Below are 23,505 nucleotides of genomic sequence, written 5' to 3' on the forward strand. Positions count from 1 at the left end.
AGGCATAGAACTAAACAAAAGATGCTCCAGGGCAAAAAACAAAAAATGTGCAAGAGAATTATCAACTCCATTGAAAGGAAAAGAGAACTGTGTATCCAAGTGAGAACTCTTTAGTAATACTATAGTGCTTGCAAACGTTTTAATGAAGTACTGAAGTAGAAGCCAGATTGAAAGTGGTCGAATAAAGAATTAGAAGGGGTGGGTTCTAGAGGTTTGCAATAAAATGCAGATAGGGAAGGCTGGTGGTAATTAGAGGACGAGGAAGAGGCAGTAAATTGTGATAATATGAAAATATGGGAAACATTGTAACATTGTGGCTTGCACGTTTAACTAATGGTAATTGACCTAGAAGTCTGAGTCTGGACAACCTCTTTAACCACAGTAAAGCCATTTTAAGCCACATGAGGGGGGAACAGGATAACAGTACATATTATTCACTTTGACAAGCAAAGGGAACAGCAGCATGTTATACGAATGCATCTAGTAGAATGCCTGAATATAGAAAGGATAGAGTCTAAACTGGGTAATAGGGAGAGATGGTAAATCAGTATATGTCATATTGGCACAGCATTCATTATATGAACTAATGAGGAAACGGTTAAATAAGTGTAGGAATAATTCGTTTTTAAAAATAAATTTAGTCTGATTTTATTAAATTTGCAACATTGGCTGCAGACCTATACCGCTACTTCGAACAACTAACTCTCAGTAATGTGTTACCTTGGCTGCTTTATCAATATGACATGCTCCCTTGCAAGCTCAGCAAAAGTATTTGGGAATCTAGCCCAGTAGCATTTGAAGGCTGTTCCAAGCTTGTTCTTAAACCATCTTTGATTAAGCAAAAATGGTCTAACTGAAAAATTCCATCCATTCCTTCCATGTAGGAAGAACCTCATTTTAGTAGCCTTGATATGCTCCTCTTATTCTGAGAAAGATAGTTTAACACTTTCTTTCTTGTATTATTTTAAGGCCTGCTACCTTCTTCTGCCCTTTGTGATCCCTCAGACATCCGGAGTCCTTGGTGTGAATGGGAGGTGGGAAGTGGGTAAGTTCTGACATTATGAAAGTGAGAAAGACGTTTCTGGAAACACATTTTAAGGTCGCTGAGAGTCAATACCAACTTCATAGTCCTCAATCCATCAGTCATGTGTTTGTTACACATTGTATTGTGCCTCTTTTGCCTACCAAGTTAAAAAGCCTCAGGCTGAACTCTATCCTCACAAGGAAGTATTTTCATTATTTTGGTTGCCATGCTTTACACTTTTTCCATCACTTTGACTGATTGGAACAAAGACAGTACTCCAAATATTGCCGCTCCATAGATTTATGCAATGTCATTGCTATCCTGATTGTATTATTTTCCATGCTTCCATGTATTAATTCTAAGCATGGGATTTGCCAATTTTTATAGCAGCTGCAACTTGTGTTGATGTTTTTATTTTGAAATATATCATAGCCACAAAGATCCCATTAATGAATGGGAAGGCTGGATCTTCTGCCTCAAAATGTATCAGCCATTCCTACCAGTTAGAGAAGCTCTTTTGAAGTTCTTTGGAATCCCTGACTGGATAAACTTTACCTCATCCCCAAATATTTATAAAGAAACCCATATATTACTTTCTAAAATGTTTCTATAGTATAATGAATTCTTACAGTACTTACCATACCTTTAGTACATTATTACACTTTACTAAAATAGTTATAAACACATTAAAATACGAAAGCCTCTTTCTTTTCTAGGATACCTCCCCTCACTGGATTAAGACATTCACATTTACCACGCATTTGGTCAAACTTTACACGTGTGAATGAGCCCACAGGTATAGCAGTCGCATCTTTTTAATGCTCACGGTACCATTTCATCATATATGAAACTGAGGGCACTTGCATGCCCACTGCATGCAAACCTAGGTCTTGAGGGATGACCCAAATGAAGCAAATGATTGTCTCTATGTTTCATGAATCTGGAAACCAGGATGGTTATGTGTAGGACAACAATATGAGCAAGAACTAATAACTCCCCAGTGTCACTTACTTACCAATGGTTCAATCAGCCCAACAGCTCAAGAGTTAATTCCTCCTGTGGGTTTTGCTTCCCAGGAGGGCCTAAACCCCTTCTAATAGGGTACTTCCCGTCTCCTTCCTTGCTACAGATTTCATTGGTCCCCCTTCCCTTTTCTTACGTTACCATGGTGACCTCAACAAAGACCTTCCTAGGACTCTGGGACAGAGACACAAGCAATGGGACTTGCATCACAAAGCCTCTAGTGCATCCCCTGCAAGTGGCTACAGCGGCCATAAAATGTGAGTTAAAGGGCAGGGAATAAAAGGAACACTTTATTTGGGAGAAGCACAAACCCAGAGGTTATTTGGGGGTTTGGGTCCTATGGCAAACAATGGGGATGGGAAGGAAGATTCCATACAAACTATTTTTTTAACAGATTTTATTTCTATTACTATAACAAGATGAGTATCTCGAGACATTTAAAAAAATGATGTATCAGAGAGTCTGCCTTTGCAACAATTATGTGAAGGTAATCCTTGTTTTTCACTTGCTACCTACAGGAAATGAAAATGGGAGACAACTTAGTTCAGCAATTATCAGATTGCAGCCTAAAGAGATTTTTGAATATGCTTAGTTACGGTGATTATGCTGTACATCAACTCATTGGTTTACTCTGGCATTTTAAAGCATGTGTAAGATGCGTCTGGTATTGTTAGGGCTCCCAAAGCAATAGCTGAAAACTAACTACTGAAAATTCATGGAATATATCTGGGATTGCCAGTGTTCCTACACAAAGTCAAAGATATTGTACCTTATCATGTAGTTAAGAACTTTATAGCACTTTACATTTTTATTATAGCACACATGGTCAGGCAGCCTTTTGGCTTAAGCAACTACACTTTTGCAGATGGGGTTGAAGAGTGAGTGGGTTGGGGTTAAAATGGTGGGAGATAAGTTGGCAAGGCTAGAATTTGAAGGCTTGTTGAGTCCAGCAAACAATCAAAATTTAAACTTGTATTTCGTAGCAGAAATCCTGGGAAATCCTGCCTCAGTTTTCACAGATTTTCTGTTATATTTTGGTTGCTTTTCTGGCCTCTGAGAAAAAACCCAAAAGTGTGGCGTTAAAGAGGTTGCACTTTATCCACCCCTGTCATAAATGTATAACTTAACAGGCACAGGAAGAGATAGAATGTGAGATAATAATGCACACAGCATGTTGGAATGCAATAAATAGTGAAGTCAGAAGGATATCAAATGCAGATAGAGGTAGTTCCAAGTGCCGAAAAGGTCATGCTCATTGGGGCTGCACTCCAGAAAAGCCAAAATTCTGGGTTCTAGCACGCATGCACACCCAACAATCAGCTGGACGGCGCGCATGTGCAGGCCGGTTTTCAGCACTGCCGTGTGCATGAAGGGATCACACTCTGGAAAGGACAAACTTCTGAGTACTGACGCGCATGGGCACCCGACAATCAGCTGGCCGGTGCACATGCGCACACTGTTTTTTGGCACTGCCCTGCGTGCAAAGGACAGTTGATCATCGCGCACGCATGCGCATCAGAAACCCAGAAAACAGACAGGCAAGGCTGCACGTGCCAAATGACATGGCTTTGTGTGCCACTTTGGGCATGCGTGCCATAGGTTCGCCATCAGGGATATATATAGATAGATGATAGATGATAGATGATAGATGATAGATGATAGATAGACAGACAGACAGACAGACAGATAGCATTCACAGCACCTATAAGATATTTTGTTGTCGTTGTTCACTTCACTACCATTATTTGTTCATAACTGCTTCTATGAGTTCGTCAGCTTGTCCTTCTGACATCAATGATAATATTTGCCCATCTTATTTCTTGACAGCTTCTTTTCTGATAGCTTTCGATTGTTCTAGGTTATGGGATCTTCACCAATGACTCTTGGTTTTGTATTACATGCCCCAAACATTTAAGTTTTAGTTTTATTCTTAATGCTTCCAATGGTTTTACTTACACTAGTAATGAATTGTGAGCGTGGTCCAAATATTCTTAACTATTTTCTCCAGCACCACAATTCAGAAGCTTCCATTTTTCTTCTTTCAGGTTTTCAAATACATCAGATTTCACAGCTATTACAACTAAAAAAATCATTGCCTTGTCTGTACCTTGGTCCATGTGATTTCTCTGTAGGTTAATATTTTATCTAAATGTCTCATAATAGATGTCTTTTTATTTCATGGCTATTGACAGACTCTCTGTGAATTTTTGAACCTAGGAACATAAAATCTTCTGCTCCTTCATCTGTTTGTATTGGCGTTGCCTGTAGATACAACATTAGGTTGTTATTGTTTTTAATTCTAAACAGCCCTGGTTTTGAACATTTTTTTTTTCACATTTAGTAAGGGATTTCTTGGGTTTTCCTCTCTTTACATTATGAAAGCAGTATTATCAACATATCTGAGCTGGTTGATATGTCTCTCAGCAGTTTAAGTCCAGTTCCATTACTTATAGGCTAGTGCTTGTCAATATATATATATATATATATATATATATATATATATATATATATATATATATATATTCTGCATATACATTTTAAAAGATATCCATGTAGAACTGTAGCACACTCCCAGTTTTGAATCATTTTGTTGATTCCTATTTTCTTCTAAATATTGGTTCCTGGTCAATATATTATTTAATAGTCATTTAAGGTAGCCAAATATCCTGATGTTTTTAAGAGCTAGTAAAAGGTTGTTCTACTTTTGTCAATATATAATATGTCTAGCCCTATTTTTGATAATGTTATAAACAGAAAAATATCTAAGAGCAAAGTTGCCTGTTCTGTTTCCCATCAGATGTTAGCAATTTAATTCCAGGATTTCTATCTTTTCTGACTCTAGCTTATATATTTGGAAATCTCATTCTATTATTATTATTATTATTATTATTATTATTATTATTATTATTATTATTATTATTATTATTATTATTATTATAATAAATTTTATACCGCCCTTCTCCCGAAGAACTCAGGGCGGTGTACAGCCATATTAAAACAACATATACCCACAAAATTTAAAAACAGTTTAAAATAGATTTAAAAATTTGGCCCATTATATTAAAAACTACAAACACCCAATTAAAATTCATTTTCTAAGCCAGCCCGGCCTGTTGGAACAAAAGAGTCTTAAGGGCACGGTGAAAGGTACGTAGGTTGGGGATCATGCGAATCTTTGGGGGCAATTCATTCCAGAGGGCAGGTGCCCCCACAGAGAAGGCTCTCCCCCTGGGTGTCGCCAGTCAACATTGTTTGGCCGACGGCACCCTGAGGAGTCCCTCTCTGTGGGAGCGTATTGGCCAGTGGGAGGCTATCGGTGGCAGAAGGCGGTCTTGTACATACCCAGGTCCTAAGCCATGGAGCGCTTTAAAAGTGGTGACCAACACCTTTAATATTCAAGTAACTCCTTGAATTCTATGTGTTACTGAATCTTTATTGCAAAATCTTGAGCTATTTAATTGTGGTAAATACTGTTAAACCTCTTCAGGAAGTCTAGCTCATATATTGGGGAAAGAGTTGGACTAGAATCTTCCAAAGGCCCTTCCCACCCTGTGATTCTATGATTCTATGATTCTATGTTTCCCAGTGAAATCAATTCTGACATAGAATTTTCCAACCCACTCTGTGAAACGTGGGAAAGAAATACGGTATATGTAAATAATAATAAAATTGGGAATGGGATCATATGATTTTTTTAAAAAAAGGAATCCATAATCAGAAAATTGGCAGCTACCTACAAATGTTCAGAGAACCTTCTTCTTGCCAAGCTTACATTAAGGGTGTATTCTGATTTTTGTTTGACTTTCCTGGATTTCTTCCCAAAGATTATGCAAACCCAGAGTACAGTATTTTATTTTTAATTAATTAATTTAATTTTTATAGCTGCCCATCTCAGCTAAGGGTCTCTGAGTGGGCAGATAGTTTTAAAACAATTACAAACAGTACAGAATAAATAGATTGCAGCCGCCAAGAAAATTATCATCATAATTGTCAATAAAGCCAAGAAATGGGATTTTTTAACCTTACAAAAAAGGCCAACAGGACTGGGGCCATCCTTCTATGAAGGAAGGATGTTGCAAAGGACAGGGGCTACTCCAGAAAAGGCATGTCTTCAGTCCCTTTCAATTGACGTTCTTTGGATGATGGGACCTGCAGCATGCTCAATCTGTTGGATGGGATGGGATGGGGAAAACCTATTGAGAAAAGACAGTTCCTTGCATAATCCAAAACAGTTGAGGGGCACTCGGTTGAAGAAGGTCAGAATACCTGGATTGATAGCAAGTCATACATTTCATGCCTCTTTTTTTATCCAAGGGAAAGAGGGGCAAGCCCTCCTTGGAAGGCTGAAGAACAACTTCAAAAAGAAGAAGATGGAGATGATACTAACAAACATGGCGTACAGTGGGAGGAAAACAAGAAACCCTACATCACCAGGGTCAGCATGATGTTCTACCCTGGGACTGGAAGCCGAAGTGATGAAAACTTCTCTGTTGCTTCTTCGCAGTCCAAACTCTTTAAACAGAAGTAAGCTGTCAGATGTAAATGCCTTATTCTCTAATGTGTAAATAGTATATGAACGGGGTATCAGGGGTTAACTTATTCTCCACTTCTTAATGTATTCATAATTCACCACTCCCACATATAGCTCCACCCATCGTATATATAAGGAGCTACATGCACCCTTTTCCTCGCTTCTATCTGTGAATATTCAGTGAATATAGAATGCCTATTGTAAATAAAAGGAAATATATTTAAACCTTTAACTCTTACTAATCTTATTGAGTCTGATCCTGAAAATATTGCAATAAGCTGGTAGCAGAGGATGGTTAATTGACTCAATAAAAACTTAAAAATGTCTAAGAAAGATAGGCCCAACACCAGGGCCTACAGCAAAGAAATGGAAACAGAACAAGAAATAATCAACGAATCCACAAACGCAATTTCGAGAGAATCCGAAGAATACACCACTGAAGACGAAGAAATAATAGATGAAAATGATGACCAGGAGGAAATCGAGATAGAGAATAACGAACTCAGGTCAGAGATATTAAAATTATTAAAGAGCCAGAAGAATGATGAAAGCCTCATCGCGAACCTCCAAGATATGCTGAAGAACAGCGGAGCAGCGAGAGAGAAAAACATCACTAATGAAAAGTCTAAAGACCCAAAAATAGTGAGTGATATGACTGCAGAGAAAATCATTGCGAAGAAGAAAAACAGTGATCCCGCGCGAAATTTTGAATGGCAGCCATCTTGGTTTCAACAGGCCTCCAAGATGAGCGAAGCAGAGCCAATCAAAAAGCTCAATTCAAAATTTCTGGCGCGAAAAACATTACCAGACAACAAAAATGAAAAAGAAGATTCAAACACCTCAGAAGAATCAGAATCAGAAAGTGAAGGTGATTCAACAAACTACCAAATAAAATCAGCAATGAAAACGCTTTTTGCCGCATTTGGGCCAAAACTAAAAATTACTAAAAAGCTAACGAAGAAGTGAGCGAGCAAGCCAATGCCTCAAGACCTGCCCGCTCCCATCCTGACTACGAGAGAGCTGACGCCCGAACCCAGAGAGCCTTGCCGATACCGCCCTACGCCACAGACCGAAGCAAGCACCAACGCCCTCAAAAGAAGAGGAAGAACAGCCGCCGTCGTCAGGACTCCCAAAATCGAACCAGAGACCGATTCGTCCAAGGAGGAGCAGAACGAGCGAGCCGCAATGGGGAGAACCTTCCACGACGACTCCAAAGAAGAAATGGACAACGCGCATGCGCAAGACTACGCAGACGGCCCGGGAAGACATGAACTGACGAGAAGACCGCGCAGACTCGTTGCGAGCATCCCCACGCCGTTTTGCAATTTTCTGCATTTACGAGACCACGGACTACCTCAGGTTGTAAGTAATGGACCCAATAATGTCGGAAATTTACCCAGTGACTTCCCGAAGCTAAGGGTTGATGGCATTAACTTGCAAGAATGGTATCAACAGCTCCAGGTTGTCTTTATGAAGGAAAGCTTACTATTTTTTATCACTAGTCCCCCAAAAAGACCTTGGACTCTAAAAATAGATTGTTTACACCATAGAGCATTTTTCTTAATAATATCTAGTGTGTCTCCTGCAATGTATCACAGCATTAAGCCAAATCTGACTGTTTCAGAAATTATTCAATGCATGTTTAATTTGTTTCACAGTGATAGTGTAGCTACCACCACAAGGATGTCTAAAGATTTCTTTTCATCTAGGATAAAACCAGGGGTTTCCATAAGTGAGCATTTAATATCTTTAAACAAAATAAGAGCTGAGCTGCATTTGAGGGGGGAGGTGATTTCAGACCAAACAATGAAAAGTGTTATTATCAACTCACTTGATCCATCATGGGACAATTTTATGTCACATTTAGACACAATCAATCTAGGATACTTATCCATAGAAAGTCTATCCAATAAATTGATAGCAGAAGACAATTCAAGAAGAAATCGTTCTAACAATCACACAGAACACAAACCATATAGGAAAGTAGCTTTCCAAGAAAAATATAATGAAACATTTAAATGTCACAATTGTGGATCCAGGGAACACAATAGAAGAGATTGCCCCAAGATTTCAAAGGAAAGACATAGGTCAGAATATAGGAACAAATACAATTATAGACAGTCTTCCATAGATAGACATAGATATAGAAGCCCACCAAATTACAAAGAGAATAGAGGGGGCAGAGATAATTCAAAGGATAGAAAATCTGGCTCACTGAATGGGTTAAATAAACAAGACAACACTAACATACAGCAAAATGAGAACAATAATTGGCTTATTGATTCTGGAGCAACTAATCACACCACTAATAACAAAAATATATTGTCTTCATTTACAGAAGATAAATTTATAATAAAGGTAGCTAACCAAGAAAAGGTTCAAGTATTAGGTAGAGGGAATGTAACCCTGCCTGGTCTAGGAAAAATAGAGGGGGTATTGCTAATACCTGAAATACCTCATAACATACTAAGTGCCATAAAACTAAGTAGAGATTCTGACATTAACATTGTTTTTTCAAAAGGAAAAGCGACTTTAGAGAAGAATAAAATAAATATAGGCACTGTGATGATTAAAGGAGGCCTACCTTATCTGATAACAAAGGAAAAATGGCTGCATAACATTGATTCAAATATGGGAGATTGTATTGAAGTAGATGATGAAAATATTAGCAACAGTGATAATGATGAATGTAAAATATCTCATGATCACATAGATGCACACAATAAAAAAAAAACCAAAAATAGGTAAGCCAATTCATGATGAGTGTGCTCACATCTTACATAGGAAGTTAGGACATGCCAATTTTCCTGTAGTACAAAAAATGACTGAACACGCAGAAGGTGTTAAAATAAAAAATTGTGAAAACTATTTGGAATGCTCAGTATGTAAATCTACAAAACTAAAAACTAGTCCCAGGCCAAGAAAATCTACTAGATCAACTAACAAAATTTTTGATTTAGTACACATGGACTTAGTTGGTCCATTAACTCCATCAATCACTTATAGAAAACGTTACTTCTTGACAATAGTAGACGATTATAGCCGCTATGGATTTGTTTATACATTAAAACACAAAGATGAAACCTTTCAAAAATTTAAAGAATTTTACAAACGCATAGAAACACAACACAATATCAAAATAAAACAAATCATGACAGATAGGGGATGTGAATTCATGTCTAAAGAATTCTCCCAATGGTTAAAAGACAAAGGAATGTTACATTATACATCTAGTCCATTTTCTGCGTTCCAGAACGGGATTGCAGAGAGGAAGAATTCAACATTACAAACCATGATTAGATGCACATTGGAAGATGCTGGCTTAAGCAAACAATTCTGGTCAGAAGCCTTACATTATTCAAATTACACACAAAATAGAACCTGGTCCAGCATTGTAAATAAGACACCATATGAAGTGATGTATAATAGGAAACCAAAATTAGCACACATGCACATATTCGGAGTCACTGCAGACGTACACATACCTAAGCAATTAAGAAGAAAGGGAGAAAACGTATCCAGAAGACTCAGATTTATGGGATATGAGACTGGCACTAAAGGGTACAGATTCATTGATAATAATAACAAATTTATAGTCTCCAGAACAGCTGTGTTCCATGAACAGGCCAACTGGTCTAAATTACATCTTAATGAAATATTTCCAAATAAATACAAAGATACAAAATCTCATGAGAAAGGGACCATAGAAAAGCAAAATATCAACAAATATAAAAACAAAACCAAAACTTGGACAAATAGCCAACACAAAATAAAGACAGACACACTAACAAAAAAGGAAGCAAGATATTTGCATGATAACGATAGTAAACCTGAAAAAACTATTAGAAACACCAGAAATCAAATGCCAAATAAATACAAGGATTATATAATGCACATGGATGGTGAGCCAACAACACCCAATACATATGAGGAAGTGTTAAAACTCCCTCGTGAAGAAAAAGAAAAATGGGAATTAGCGATGAAAAAGGAGATGGAAAGTTTACAAGGATTAAATGTATTTACACCTGCAATTGCACCTAAAGATAAAACAATTATTGGTACCAGGTGGATATATAAAATTAAGAACTTAGAGGGAGGCAATACTCTATACAAAGCCAGACTAGTTGCACAAGGTTATGCACAGAAATATCCGGAGGACTATACTGACACGTATTCCCCCACAGTAAGAACAGAGAGTGTCAAAACAGCTCTAGTGGTAGCATCAGCACTCAATCTTGATGTATTTCAATATGACATACAGACTGCGTATCTACACGCAAAACTAGATAAGGAAATATACGTAAGAGCTCCTCACAGTCAATACACAAACAAAAATGAGATTTGGTTGTTAAACAAGAGTTTATACGGGTTAAAACAATCTGGTAAACGATGGTATGATTGTTTAGTAAAAGTACTTAAAACCATGGACTTCAACGCTACCACTGCTGATAACTGTTTCTTTGTCAAAAAGGGTGATGATTACATTGAATTTGTATTGATTTATGTGGATGACATTTTATACATAGGAAAACATAAAGAGAGAAGAGAAACTTTTGTAACTAAGCTAAATGAACATTTCTCGTTAAAATCCCTAGGCAAAGTAAACAAATATCTTGGTGTTCAAATTAATAAGACTAGAAGGGGATTCAAACTTACTCAGAGAGATAAGATCATAGAACTTTTAAATAAATGCAATTTAAACAATGCCAAACCTTGTGATACTCCTATGCAAACTGATTTTCTAAGAAATACTGATGAATCTTCCCCCGAATTCAAGGATAACACATTTTATAGATCAATCATAGGTTCACTTCTTTATATATCTAATTGGACAAGACCAGATATCGCCTTACCACTCAATTTATTATCCAGACATGTCAGCAAACCAACAATGTATCACTGGGAAGCTGTTAAAAGAATTTTAAGATATCTGAAAAGTACACTAGATTTTTGTTTAATGTTAGAACCTAATGACAATAAAGAACCAAAGCTTACATGTTACGCAGATGCGGACTGGGCTGGAGACACCTCATGTAGAAAAAGTACATCTGGTTATATATTCCTCTTAAATGACTGTCCAGTTTACTGGTACACTGGTAAACAGGAACTAGTGGCCACTTCAATGACAGAAGCGGAATATGTTTGTTTATCCAAAGCTGCAAATAACCTTGTATGGTTTAATGATTTAATTTCAGATGTTTGGAAAAAACCTGCTTTGCCTTTTGTTATGCATGAAGACAATAAAGCAGCCATTGAAATATCTAGATCTGATGCTATTGGACAAAGGTCCAGACACATAGATATAAAATTTAAACATGTGAGACAGTTATCTCAGGATGGATTTATCAAAGCAGTGCATTGTGATACTTCAGAACAATTAGCTGACATATTGACAAAGCCTTTACCTTCTAAGCAACATAAATATTTAACTTCTAAGTTGTATGTTTTGTATTGTCCTGAATCTGAATGTAATTGGTGTTGCATAACGAATCGGCATTTAGAGGGGGATTTGTCAGATGTAAATGCCTTATTCTCTAATGTGTAAATAGTATATGAACGGGGTATCAGGGGTTAACTTATTCTCCACTTCTTAATGTATTCATAATTCACCACTCCCACATATAGCTCCACCCATTGTATATATAAGGAGCTACATGCACCCTTTTCCTCGCTTCTATCTGTGAATATTCAGTGAATATAGAATGCCTATTGTAAATAAAAGGAAATATATTTAAACCTTTAACTCTTACTAATCTTATTGAGTCTGATCCTGAAAATATTGCAACATAAACATTGTCCACATACCAATTCTTTCAGAACATTCATAGCACTAACACGGTTTCTAAGCAGTAATGTTGAAATCAGCAGGGATCTTTTGGCACCAGCAAGCTCATCTTATCATCATCCATGTGGTTTCACATATTGCACTAAGCTGTGTCATACTTTGTTGAGTAAACCACTGTTGGATAATATAATATCGCATTCACCCAGAAACAGGTTTACCATCTACAGAGGCCATATTCACACAGTAACCCATGTTGCAAAATTAAACCATGTTATAACCTGGCTAGGGCTATCAACTCTGGGCTGCAAAGAACTGGAGTACTATTATTGAGCATTTGGATTTTTGCAGTGTATATCTATTAGCACAAAGTAAGGTAAAGGTTAAAGGTTTCCCTCACACATATGTGCTGGTTATTCCCAACCCTAGGGGCAGTGCTCATCTCAACTCTAGGGGGCAGTGGTCATGTGGCTGGCATGACTAAATGCCAAAGACACACAGAACGCTGTTACCTTCCCACCAAAGGTGGTCCCTATTTTTTTACTTGCATTTTTTACGAGCTTTCGAACTGCTAGGTTGGCAGAAGCTGGGACAAGTAATGGGAGCTCACCCTGTTACGCGGCACTAGGGATTCGAACTGCTGAACTGCCAACCTTTTGATTGACAAGCTCAGCGTCTTAGCCACTAAGCCACCACGTCCCTTAGAACAAAGCACAGAATAGTTTATGGACTATGGAGTGGGATTGGTTGGACCCAGAGCAATGCAAGTGGAATATTGTTTCGGATATGGAATAAGCTGTAGTTTATCTCACTATAGAAATCTATTTCTTCCTCTGGGTAAGAAAAAGTCCTTTGAATTGCTGGTAAATGTTTATTTTATAGTTTGTATAAAAGTTATAGGATCTTACTTGCCATTTTAAAAAGAAGTACATAGTATGCCATTTTTGTGCAAAAGGAATAATTTGTGGACCTTAATTTCTTTTCTTTGTTGTGGGCTAAGTTGAGAAAAAAAGTTTGTTCTTCTGAAGGAGGGCTGCAGGAGAATAGGACTGGCAAAACTTCAGATGACCAGCAGAGGGATCAATCTTTCTGTATTGCTCTTCTGCCATTTAGAGACTGTCCAGATTTTGGTTGTCCTAGATCTGGTTGTCCTAGGGCAGGGGTCAGCAACCTGCAGCTCTGGAGCCTCATGTGGCTCTTTCACCCCTCTGCTGCGGCTCCCTGTCACTCAAAATATGCATCACAACTGCCAATGTGCGACACCCGCCGGTACGTGATTTATTGAGCTTTTCAACCCCTGGTAGGCCAACCATGGATAAATCCAAGAAAATAAAAGTTTCAGAAGAAAACAGAACATTTAATTCAACTACATATGCTAGTTTGGTGGCCACTCAAGAAATAGTCAGGCACAGGAAGGGTTTTGTGGCTCCCAGTGTTTTCTTTTCTGTGGAAAACAGGTCCAAATGGCTCTTTGAATGTTTAAGGTTGCAGACCTCTGTCCTAGGGAAATCAGCTAATTCTTCCCTTTTTAATTCTCTCACACACACTCCTGCTATGTCTTTTGATCCAGCAGCCAAAGTTATATACCTTCTCTTCCCTGCTTATTCTTTTTCCCCATGGCAACCAAAATATATCAAGATGAAACATAATCACTAGACGGGAGATTGATGAGATCATGTGGAAGGAATGGGAGACAGGTGGAGACAGGTAGAGGAAGTGTGGAGCCTTGAGGAGCCCAGAAACTGTAGAACTATTGCTTGTTGGAGCCCGAGAAGCTGACCCTGGTGGGAGGCTGGAGGAAAGAGAAATAGCAGGCTGTTGAAGAGGGCTAAGAATAGCTGGCAAGCTATAATTAATCCAACATATGGGAGGCCAGGAAGAAATGTCTTGATGCATGTACAGGAACATACAGAGAAAAGATATGGATATATACACAAATACACATATACACATTAGTTGGGAGGAGACATGACCAACAATAAGAGTTCACCATGCCAACATGGAATTAGGGGTGCACCCCACCCCCTAAACTAAGCTGTCTAGCTTGCTTAATGAGACAATACACTACCAACTTATCCAGCCCTTCCTGCTTTTTACCTGAGATAACAGATTAACAGATTAACAGAGTTGGAAGGGACCTTATAGGTTATCTAGTCCAACCCCCCACTCAAGCAGAAGACCTTACACCATTTTTGACAAATGGCAGTCCAATCTTTTCTTGAAAGTCTTAAGTGATGAAGCTCCCACAACTTCCAAAGGCAAGTTATTCCATTGGATGATTGTTCTCACTATCAGAAAGTTCCTCCTCATTTCTAGGTTGAATCTCTCCTTGGTCAGTTTCCATCCATTATTCCTTGTCTGGCCTTCAGGTGCTTTGGAAAACAGCTTGATCCCCTCCTCTCTGTGGCAGCCCCTCAAGTATTGGAAGACGGCTATCATGTCTCTCCTGGTCCTTCTCTTCACTAGACTAGCCATGCTCAGTTCATGTAACCATTCTTCATATGTTTTAGTCTCCAGTCCCCTAATCATCCTGGTTGCTCTCCTCTGCTCTTTTTCTAGAGTCTCAACATCTTTTTTATAGTGTGGTGACCAAAACTGAATGCAGTACTCTAGGTGTGGTCTTACTAGGGCTTTATAGACTGGTATCAGTATGCCACTTGATCTTGATTGTATCCCTCTGTTAATGCAATTTAGGATTGCATTGGCTTTTTTAGCTGCAGCTTCACACTACTGGCTCATATTTAGCACAGTCATTGCTATTAAGGCCTGGTTTCCCCCAGTTTATATGTGTGCTTTTGGTTTTTCTTACCTAAGACTTTACTTTTCTCTACATTGAATTTCATTTTGTTAGATAGGGCCCGGTGTTCAAGTCTGTCAAGATCCATCTGGGTCTTGAGTCCATCTTCTAGAGTGTTAGCTATTCCTGCCAGCTTAGTATCATCTGCAAATTTGCTGAGTTCCCCTTCTATTCCCTCATCTAAATCGTTTATGAAGATATTGAAGAGTACTGGACCTAAGATGGAACCTTGTGGCACCCCTCTGCTTACTTCTCTCCATGTAGACTTAGATCCATTAAGAACTACTCGTTGAGTACAATTTGTCAGCCAGTTGTGAATCCATCTGGTGGTGAAGCTATCTTTTTTCTAGTTTACGAAGATCTGACCTCAGAAGATCAGAAGCTAATTCTATCGTATAAACTTGAAATAACTTGTGTGAGTGGGCTTATGTGATTCAAATAGCCTCAGACAAATCTTTGGCCCGATTAAGTGGCAGCACCAGATAGACGTGTGAATGTATGCACTCTTGCTAATCAGGCTGGTTGATTAGTGTGTTGTGTGAATTGGGCCAACTACAGGTTGGCTTCCGGCTTCCTGCTTAACAGAAGTCTTTCTGACTCTTGAAGAGCATGTTCCCTCAGAGATGATCTCTCAGGAGCTCTGCTGCAGTACGTGGGTCCGGCCTGAAACTGGTGGTTGTCTGGGTCAGGCCAGCTCTTCTTCTAAGCCTTCCTCCTGTAGGGATCTGGTAGTTGCAGAGAAAAAAAGGGTCCCCTGGGACTGTAATTCAGCCAGTTCTATCTGGTTCTGCCGAACTGGTAGTGGCGGCTGTGGGAGTCTCCGCCCACCCACCTGGACGTCATCACGTCCCGTTTTTGATGCTCTGCGTATGCACAGAAGGTTCTGCGCATGCGCTCACATTTGCGAACTGGTAGCGAAGATAAGTTATTACCACCCCTGCTGTACATGTAGGGGACTGAGGGTACCTGATGACCAAGCTGACCATAAAGGGGGGGAGGGGAGAAGTAGGATCAGACCTGATTAGTACTGGGATAGGAGGAATATTCAAGATAGGATAGGAAACCCCAAGACTGTTATTTAGGCTCGGGAATAAAAGATCCCATGAAATAATGTTGCCAAAAAGATTGGCAGGGAATCTACTTTTTTTTTTTTTTTTTTGCCTAGAGCTAATTGCTACTTTAAGCTGCAGAATTTACCGTATTTTTCAGAGTACACCTAAAAGAGGGTGGAAATGTTGGTGCGTCTTATACATTTTTGGCCTCCTGAAGCCCCGCCCTGCTCATCCCATTTTTGTGAAAAATGGCCCTGTTTTTTGCCAAAATGGGGGCATTTTGCCCTCCCCCAGCCCCCAGGAGCACTCTGCAGGCCTCCCAAACCCTCTGTGCACCCCGTTTTTTGAAAAAACGGACAAAAAAACGGGCCAATTTTTGTGGAAAATGGGGCACACAGAGGGGTTGGGAGGCCTGCAGATTGCTCCTGGGGGCTGGGGAGGGCAAAAACCTTTTTTTCCTTATTTACTTCTTCAAAATCTTGGTGCGTCTTATACACCAGTGCGTTTTATAGTCCAAAAAATACAGTAGTTTAATTTTGTTTAACTTTTGCTTCAAAACGTTTTATAGATCATTTTGGGAAGACAGTTGTTGGGGGTATTTGTTTTTTTTTTTTAATGTCAGATAAATTTAAAGAATCCTCAGAATCAAAAATTTGAAAGGTAGACTGGGGTTTCCGGGTCCATTGGGAACACTGAGATCGGATTTTTTTTTTTTTTTTATTTGATTTATATGCCGCCCTTCTCCGAAGACTCAGGGCGGCTTACAATGTGCTCAGCAATAGCCTTCATCCTTTTGTATATTTATACAAAGTCAGCTTATTGCCCCCACAAACTGGGTCCTCATTTCACCTACCTTAGAAAGGATGGAAGGCTGAGTCAACCTTGAGCCTTGGCGAGATTCGAACCCTGCAGTAATTGCAGGCAGCTGGTCTTAATAACCAGCTTAATAACAGGGTGCCTTAAACCCCTGTACTACCAAGGCTCTTGGTAGTACAGGTGCCTTAAACCCCTGTACTACCAAGGATTTATAGGGTAACTTCTTTCTTGCATTTACTGTATTTGCCTCTCTTTCCTCCAAAAACCTCAAGGCGCTGTGGTTTCGCTCACTTCTCCTTTTATTCTCACAACAAACCAGTGAGTGGCTTAAAGTCATCAAATGAGTTTATGGAAACTTGAATTATGAGGATTCGATCCTTTGTTTTTGACTTTCCAGAAAGTACTGCAATTCTGCCCATTACTGCAATATTAACAATGACCAGGGAACAACTGAATTTTAGTAAAGATTCAGGACAAGCAAATTTATTAAAATGATAAAATAGTGTCCCATGGAAAAAAGAAAGAAAATGCAGTACGATAAACCATCCAGGCAGCCTACCCTAATTGTCCTGGATTGTCTGTTTCCAGGTAAATCCAGGCGGGCACTCGGTTTATCTATTTTATGACCATTTTCCTGCAACACAGAGATAAAACAGGGCAGTAACTAAGAGCTGCCTTGGGAAGTTTCCACCTGATGCTAGGGAACAGTAACTGAGTTCACATAGCAATGATAAACTTGTCTTTTTGGCTGGCTGATTACAGAGAGCAGGTGAGAAACTAGCGTAACAATATTTCTTTCCTTCTCTGGGTATAAAAGGCCTGCAAAAAGGGATCACTCTTTCAATATTGAAAATAAACCAGGCAAAAAGGGGGACAAAAGAAAACTAAACAATGGTTAAATTAGGTGGAGAAATATGTAAATAAATGGGAAAATATACATTGTGGAAAGGAAACTAGGTACCTGTTTATGTTAAAAGTAAATAAAATATTTAGATTAAGAGAATATAAATATATGATTTACTAGGAATATATGTATAAGAGATAGATTAAGATAAGAAAGGGAAAATGTATAAATATAGATTACTGATGCGAAGATGTTGAAAAGAAGATGTAAATATCTATTTTTGTTTGTTTGTTTGTAGGTTTGTTTGTTTGTTTGCTCGTATTAAAAAAAATGTTCAATAAACCTAATAGAACAAGCAGGGGGAAAAAAGAAAGAAAATAAATCAGGCTAGAATTGACTGTACCATCTAATTTCCATTTGCAGAAAAGTATGCATTAGCCATACCCTCAAACATTCTGGGCTAGAGATGATGCAGGGGAAATGACCATTGGCTTCAGGCAATGAACCGTCATTTGATAAAATTGGTCATAAATGTTTAAAGATGGTGGAGAATGGCACACCTACGGTATGCTGGAGATGACGGTGTTCTCTTGTCCTGGATTTGTAATATAATAAATCCTTCCTGGGGCATCAGGATGTTATGAATTAGCCTTGCCACTAGCATCTACTCAGAGAAAGGATATGCCCACCTGTCTGCAAGAAGAACCTGTGGTTTATGAACGAGAAGGAATGTCCCTTCATGCTTCTTCCAATTATTTGAAGCAGCAATACCCTATTATCTATTTCTACTCTGACAAGTGATTATGGTAGCTAGTCTACTCCTAAGCCAAAGAGCTCCTCCTTGAGGGTGGCAGCATGGTAACCATTGGGCTCTCTTTCCTTAACAGAGAATCCAATTTTCTGCTTCAGGATTCCAAATTGCTGGAAAACTACCGTTCGCTGGTCCTTTTACTGCATCAGAAAGATCTCGAAATCCAAGGATTGAAGAATGCTGCCCAAAACTATCCAGCTGACCGACTGAGTTACATTTTACAGGAAATTGTGAAGTCGAAACATAAAGGACTGGGGAAGAAGTGAGTTACAGAAGGTTGAGTTTTCCTAAAACCTGGACTTTGTCCAGCCCCAAAGCACAGAGCTGCATGAAAACTTGTCTTGCAGAATTACAGGTAGTCCTTGACTTACGACCACAGTTGATCCCAACATTTCTGTTGCTAAGCAAGGCAATTATTAAGTGGATTTCGCACTATTTTATTATGAACTTTTTTTTTTGCCACAGTTGTTAAGTGAATTGCTGCAGATGTTAAGGGAATCATGCAGTTGTTAAGTGAATCTGGCTTCCCTCATTGACTTTGCTTGCTGGGAAGCCTGCTGGGAAGGTCACAAATGGCGATCTCCCAGTGCAATGATCATAAATGCCAGTTGCCAAGAGCCCAAATTTTGACCACATGACCATGGGATGCTGCATCATCAGCATCAGGTTGTGAGTGTGAAAACGGTCATAAGTAACCTTTTTCGCTGCTGTTGTAACTACAAATGGCCACTAAATAAATGGTTGCAAATTGAGGACTACTTGTATAGATTACCAGAAAGCCATGTCACTGTCATTATCAAGAGCAATAGTGATAGGGGTGGGAATTACAGAGTGGTGATGATGTAAGGCTGGGCCCAGGGGAAGTAACACTGGGTCATAAAATGCTGCTTGGATGGTTTGTATCTGCGCCATAAGTCAACAGGAGGGAGCAGGGCTGGCCTCTGTGCCTTGTGAACTTTCTCCCTATAGAACAGTGTTTCTCAACCTTGGAAGCTTGAAGATGGGTGGACTTCAACTCCCAGAATCCCCAAGCCAGCAGTGCTGGCTGGGGGATTCTGGGAGTTGAAGTCCACCCATCTTCAAGCTTCCAAGGTTGAGAAACACTGCTATAGAAGTTGTCCAAGAGCATAACAATGCTTACATAGCTTATCTCAGGCAAGGTCTCATTTAATTTTGTTTCACATACTAGTCACCTAGGTATCTTCAATGGGCACAGTCACCTCTTCACAATTGGTCCTAACAATTGATACTAGAGACGTGTAGTAGTGGTGGGTTTCAAAATTTTTTACTACTGGTTCTATGGGTGTGGCTTGGTGGGCGTGGCATGGCTTGGTGGGTGTGGCAGGGCAAGGATACTGTAAAATCTCCATTCCCACCCCACTCCAGGAGAAGGATACTGCAAACTCTCCATTCCCTCCCAATCAGCTGGGACTTGGGAGGCAGAGAATAGATGGGGGTGGGGCCAGTCAGAATTTTTATTACTGGTTCTCCGAACTACTCAAAATTTCCGCTACCGGTTCTCCAGAACTGGTCAGAATCTGCTGAAACCCATCACTGACGTGCAGGCTGGGGAATTGAATATATCTGGAGGACGTGTTTGGAGATGGCTGCACTAGGTGAATCAGAAGAATGCCTGCTGGAGAAAAATCCTTCCTTGAAATTCCTAATTATTCCTACTCAGTGGGAATAATTAGATGTGGAAAGTTTGTCCAGCTCAGACGAGTATCCCCCATTTGTTAGGATTTTGATAAATGTTTGACCCACTGATAAAAATGGGTGATAAACACTGTTATGTTTCTGCTACAGAGAACTTTAGGTTTGTGTACGGTTGTCATTTCATATGACTGTTTACAAAAGCAATGAGGATGCTATTTGTAGGAAAAACCCCATTTCATTCATATATATACCATATGTGTGCGTGTGTGTATCCATCCATCCCGTAATATATTTGAGTTATATTTAGGCAAATTGAATAATTGTGATGCACGCAACCATAGAAAGTGCACTGTAAGAGACGATTTCTAATTTTCAAACAGCGATTGTGTAAATAATATTTAATCTATTGCCTAATAAATTGATTCTGGAAAATGATTTTGTAAAATATTCTGGCTTGGCCTTCTAGTACGATTAATCTGCTTGCCTTTCTCAAATGCCACTTAGGACTTGGTTCTAAGTTGTGCATTTTACATCTGGCAGCTAAGTAAGATTTTATGCAGCCTAGGGGCTACAGCATATTGCAAAAAATCCTGCAAGAGATGACATTAATCTTGCAGAGTTGACGTCACAAAGAAGTAAGCCATATTCAATACCTGAACAAGGTTTCCAAGCCTCTCAGAAAGCATTATTTTTTTTCCTAATGTGACATGCTCATCGGTATTAAATTTTAATCCCCCCCCCCTCACCTTTACGAGTCACAAGTAACTGTTTAGCATATAATTGTTATTCGGAGCCTTCACCATTCTAAACAAAAGTACATGAATGACATCTCAAGTGGATACGAGCTGATCACCGTTGGCCATCAAGCAAGCATGATTAATGGATGTAGTTACCACAGTCACTGACTGTTCTATCACAACAGTACACGGTTAAAGGGGAGAGTTGTCACTGTTAACAGTATAACAAACCAGTTGATTGAAGAGCTCTGTGTTTTCTTTCTTTGAAAAGAATACACAATAGATGTTATCTATTAGAAGAACTACACACCTTCCACAGTAGAAAAACTTGTGAGATGTGGAATTCTTTTCGGATGAGATGGAGCTGTTAAAGAGATAATATAAATGTACATGGGGTATACCGGTGCACTGTATTTATTTCCACCAACATTTGTGTTGTGCCGAAATCTGCTGAGCCTAGACCAGGGGTGAAATCCAACAGGTTCTGGAAAAACCGGTAGCAGAAATTTTGAGTAGTTCGGAGAACCGGCAAATACCACCTCTGGCTGGCCCCAGAGTGGGGTGGGAATGGAGATTTTGCAATATCCTTCCCCCTGGAGTGGGGTGGGAATGGAGATTTTGCAGTATCCTTCCCCTGCCACACCTACCAAGCCACATTCACCAAGCCACACCATACCCAAAAAGCCACACCCACAGAACCGGTAGTAAAAAAAATGTGGATTTCACCACTGGCCTAGACATAATCTTGAAGACTTTCTCTTGAAAGTGTACAGGCATGAGGGAGAAGAAACCTTCATGACTAGAAAGCAGGAAACAGGAGGATGAAGAAAAATGTTCTGTACAAAACAATGTGGCAAAAGAGGAAAATCTGAGATATTGTTAGTGTACATACATAAAAAAAATACTCCACACTTTCTAGGGGTACAATTTGTAGCAGCCTTGTGGTCCTGTGTCTGCTGTCATTGTCCACTGAGCCTCAGAAAACGGTTGCCAGCTTATATTTATTTATTTGTATTTTATTTATTTGTTTTGTCAAGCATGTATTACATAGCAGCTATAAGCATAAACATGATTATGAATACAGGATAAGGATATGAGTAAATGGGGACAGTAGGACAGGGACGGTAGGCACGTAGGTGCGCTTATGCACGTTCCTTACAGACCTCTTAGGAATGAGATGAGGTTGACAGTAGACAGTCTAAGGTTAAAGTTTTGGGGGTTTGGGGAAGAAACCAGGTAGAGTCAGGTAGTGCATTCCAGGCATTGACCACTCTGTTGCTGAAGTCGTATTTCCTGCAATCAAGTTTGGAACAGTTTACCTTAAGTTTGTATCTATTGTGTGCTCATGTATTGTTGTGGTTGAAGCTGAAGTAGTCATTGACAGGTAGGACATTGTAGCAGATAATTTTATGTACTACACTTTGGCCAGACGAAGGCGGCGTAGTTCTAAGTTGTCTAAGCCCAAAATTTCAAGTCTGGTGGCATAAGGTATTCTGTTGTGAGCAGAGGAGTGGAGGACTCTTCTCGTGAAATATCTCTGGACACACTCAATTGTATTAATGTCCGATATGCAGTGCGGGTTCCAGACAGATGAGCTGTATTCGAGAATTGGTCTAGCAAATGTTTTGTATGCTCTAGTTATATGTTATATGTAACAATCTAGTTACAAGTAACAATTAAAACTCACAGCAGCCCATCTCTGTTGGCTAGGTTTCCATAGCAAAACAGTGGATTTAATTTGCATTCCATTTCTTTTGCTAATATATTTCTTTTGCTTTAAAAATGGGTATCTCTTCCCATTCTATGTAATTCAGGCAAAGAAGTCTGGCCTTGTCAAATATAGCTTGAGCTAGAGAGAATCCTTTATTATTTACAAAGGATGATTTATTATTAGGCTCATTCGGAGATTTGGAAATAACCTCAATGAAGTTTGAAATGACATTGTTCTAGCAGTAAGCACCACTGAACATTATAATTTGTTTCTTGTCTTCATTGATTTAATGGTGATAATTACAGCTTTGCCCTTTTTAAACAAAACATCTTTATTTGCAGGCTCCCATAAGGTGTCCAGAGCAGTTACCTAAACCTAGGCATAATACATTTTCAATTTTACCCACTAAAATTCCAGAATTTATTCCAGAAGAAGGAGAAATTCTCCAACACGTTCACAAGAGCAGTTTCCCTTTACTGAGAAAATAATGTAGGCTCAACTAATGGCTTTTCCTTATTACTTCTGAGAATTTGAACATCAGATGTGATACGTTATATAGGTCTATAAATCAGAGCCATCTTTGAACTGGGCAAAGTTTATTCCTATAAACAAAGCACAAAATTCTTAGTCCATCTAGTATATCTAGGCTATACAATGTTGTAATGAAGGAGTGAGATCCCAGAATGCTTATATGTTACTGGGATAAAGGAAATATTGAGTG

General features: G+C 39.1%; 1 protein-coding gene across 1 annotated transcript in view; it reads left to right on the forward strand.

The window, feature by feature from the left end:
* LMNTD2 (lamin tail domain containing 2) overlaps nucleotides 1-23,505 on the forward strand; it is a 55,873-nt gene that overhangs the window by 232 nt on the left and 32,136 nt on the right. Inside the window, exons 2-6 of the mRNA XM_034416784.3 lie at nucleotides 970-1,045; nucleotides 1,741-1,820; nucleotides 2,154-2,304; nucleotides 6,362-6,571; nucleotides 18,757-18,942. Of these exons, the coding sequence (XP_034272675.2) occupies nucleotides 970-1,045; nucleotides 1,741-1,820; nucleotides 2,154-2,304; nucleotides 6,362-6,571; nucleotides 18,757-18,942 (703 nt within the window). The remainder of the gene's footprint in view (nucleotides 1-969; nucleotides 1,046-1,740; nucleotides 1,821-2,153; nucleotides 2,305-6,361; nucleotides 6,572-18,756; nucleotides 18,943-23,505) is intronic.

This window comes from Pantherophis guttatus, chromosome 1, assembly GCF_059756535.1.
Source record: "Pantherophis guttatus breed Tessera chromosome 1, ASM5975653v1, whole genome shotgun sequence".
NCBI classification, from domain to species: domain Eukaryota; kingdom Metazoa; phylum Chordata; class Lepidosauria; order Squamata; family Colubridae; genus Pantherophis; species Pantherophis guttatus.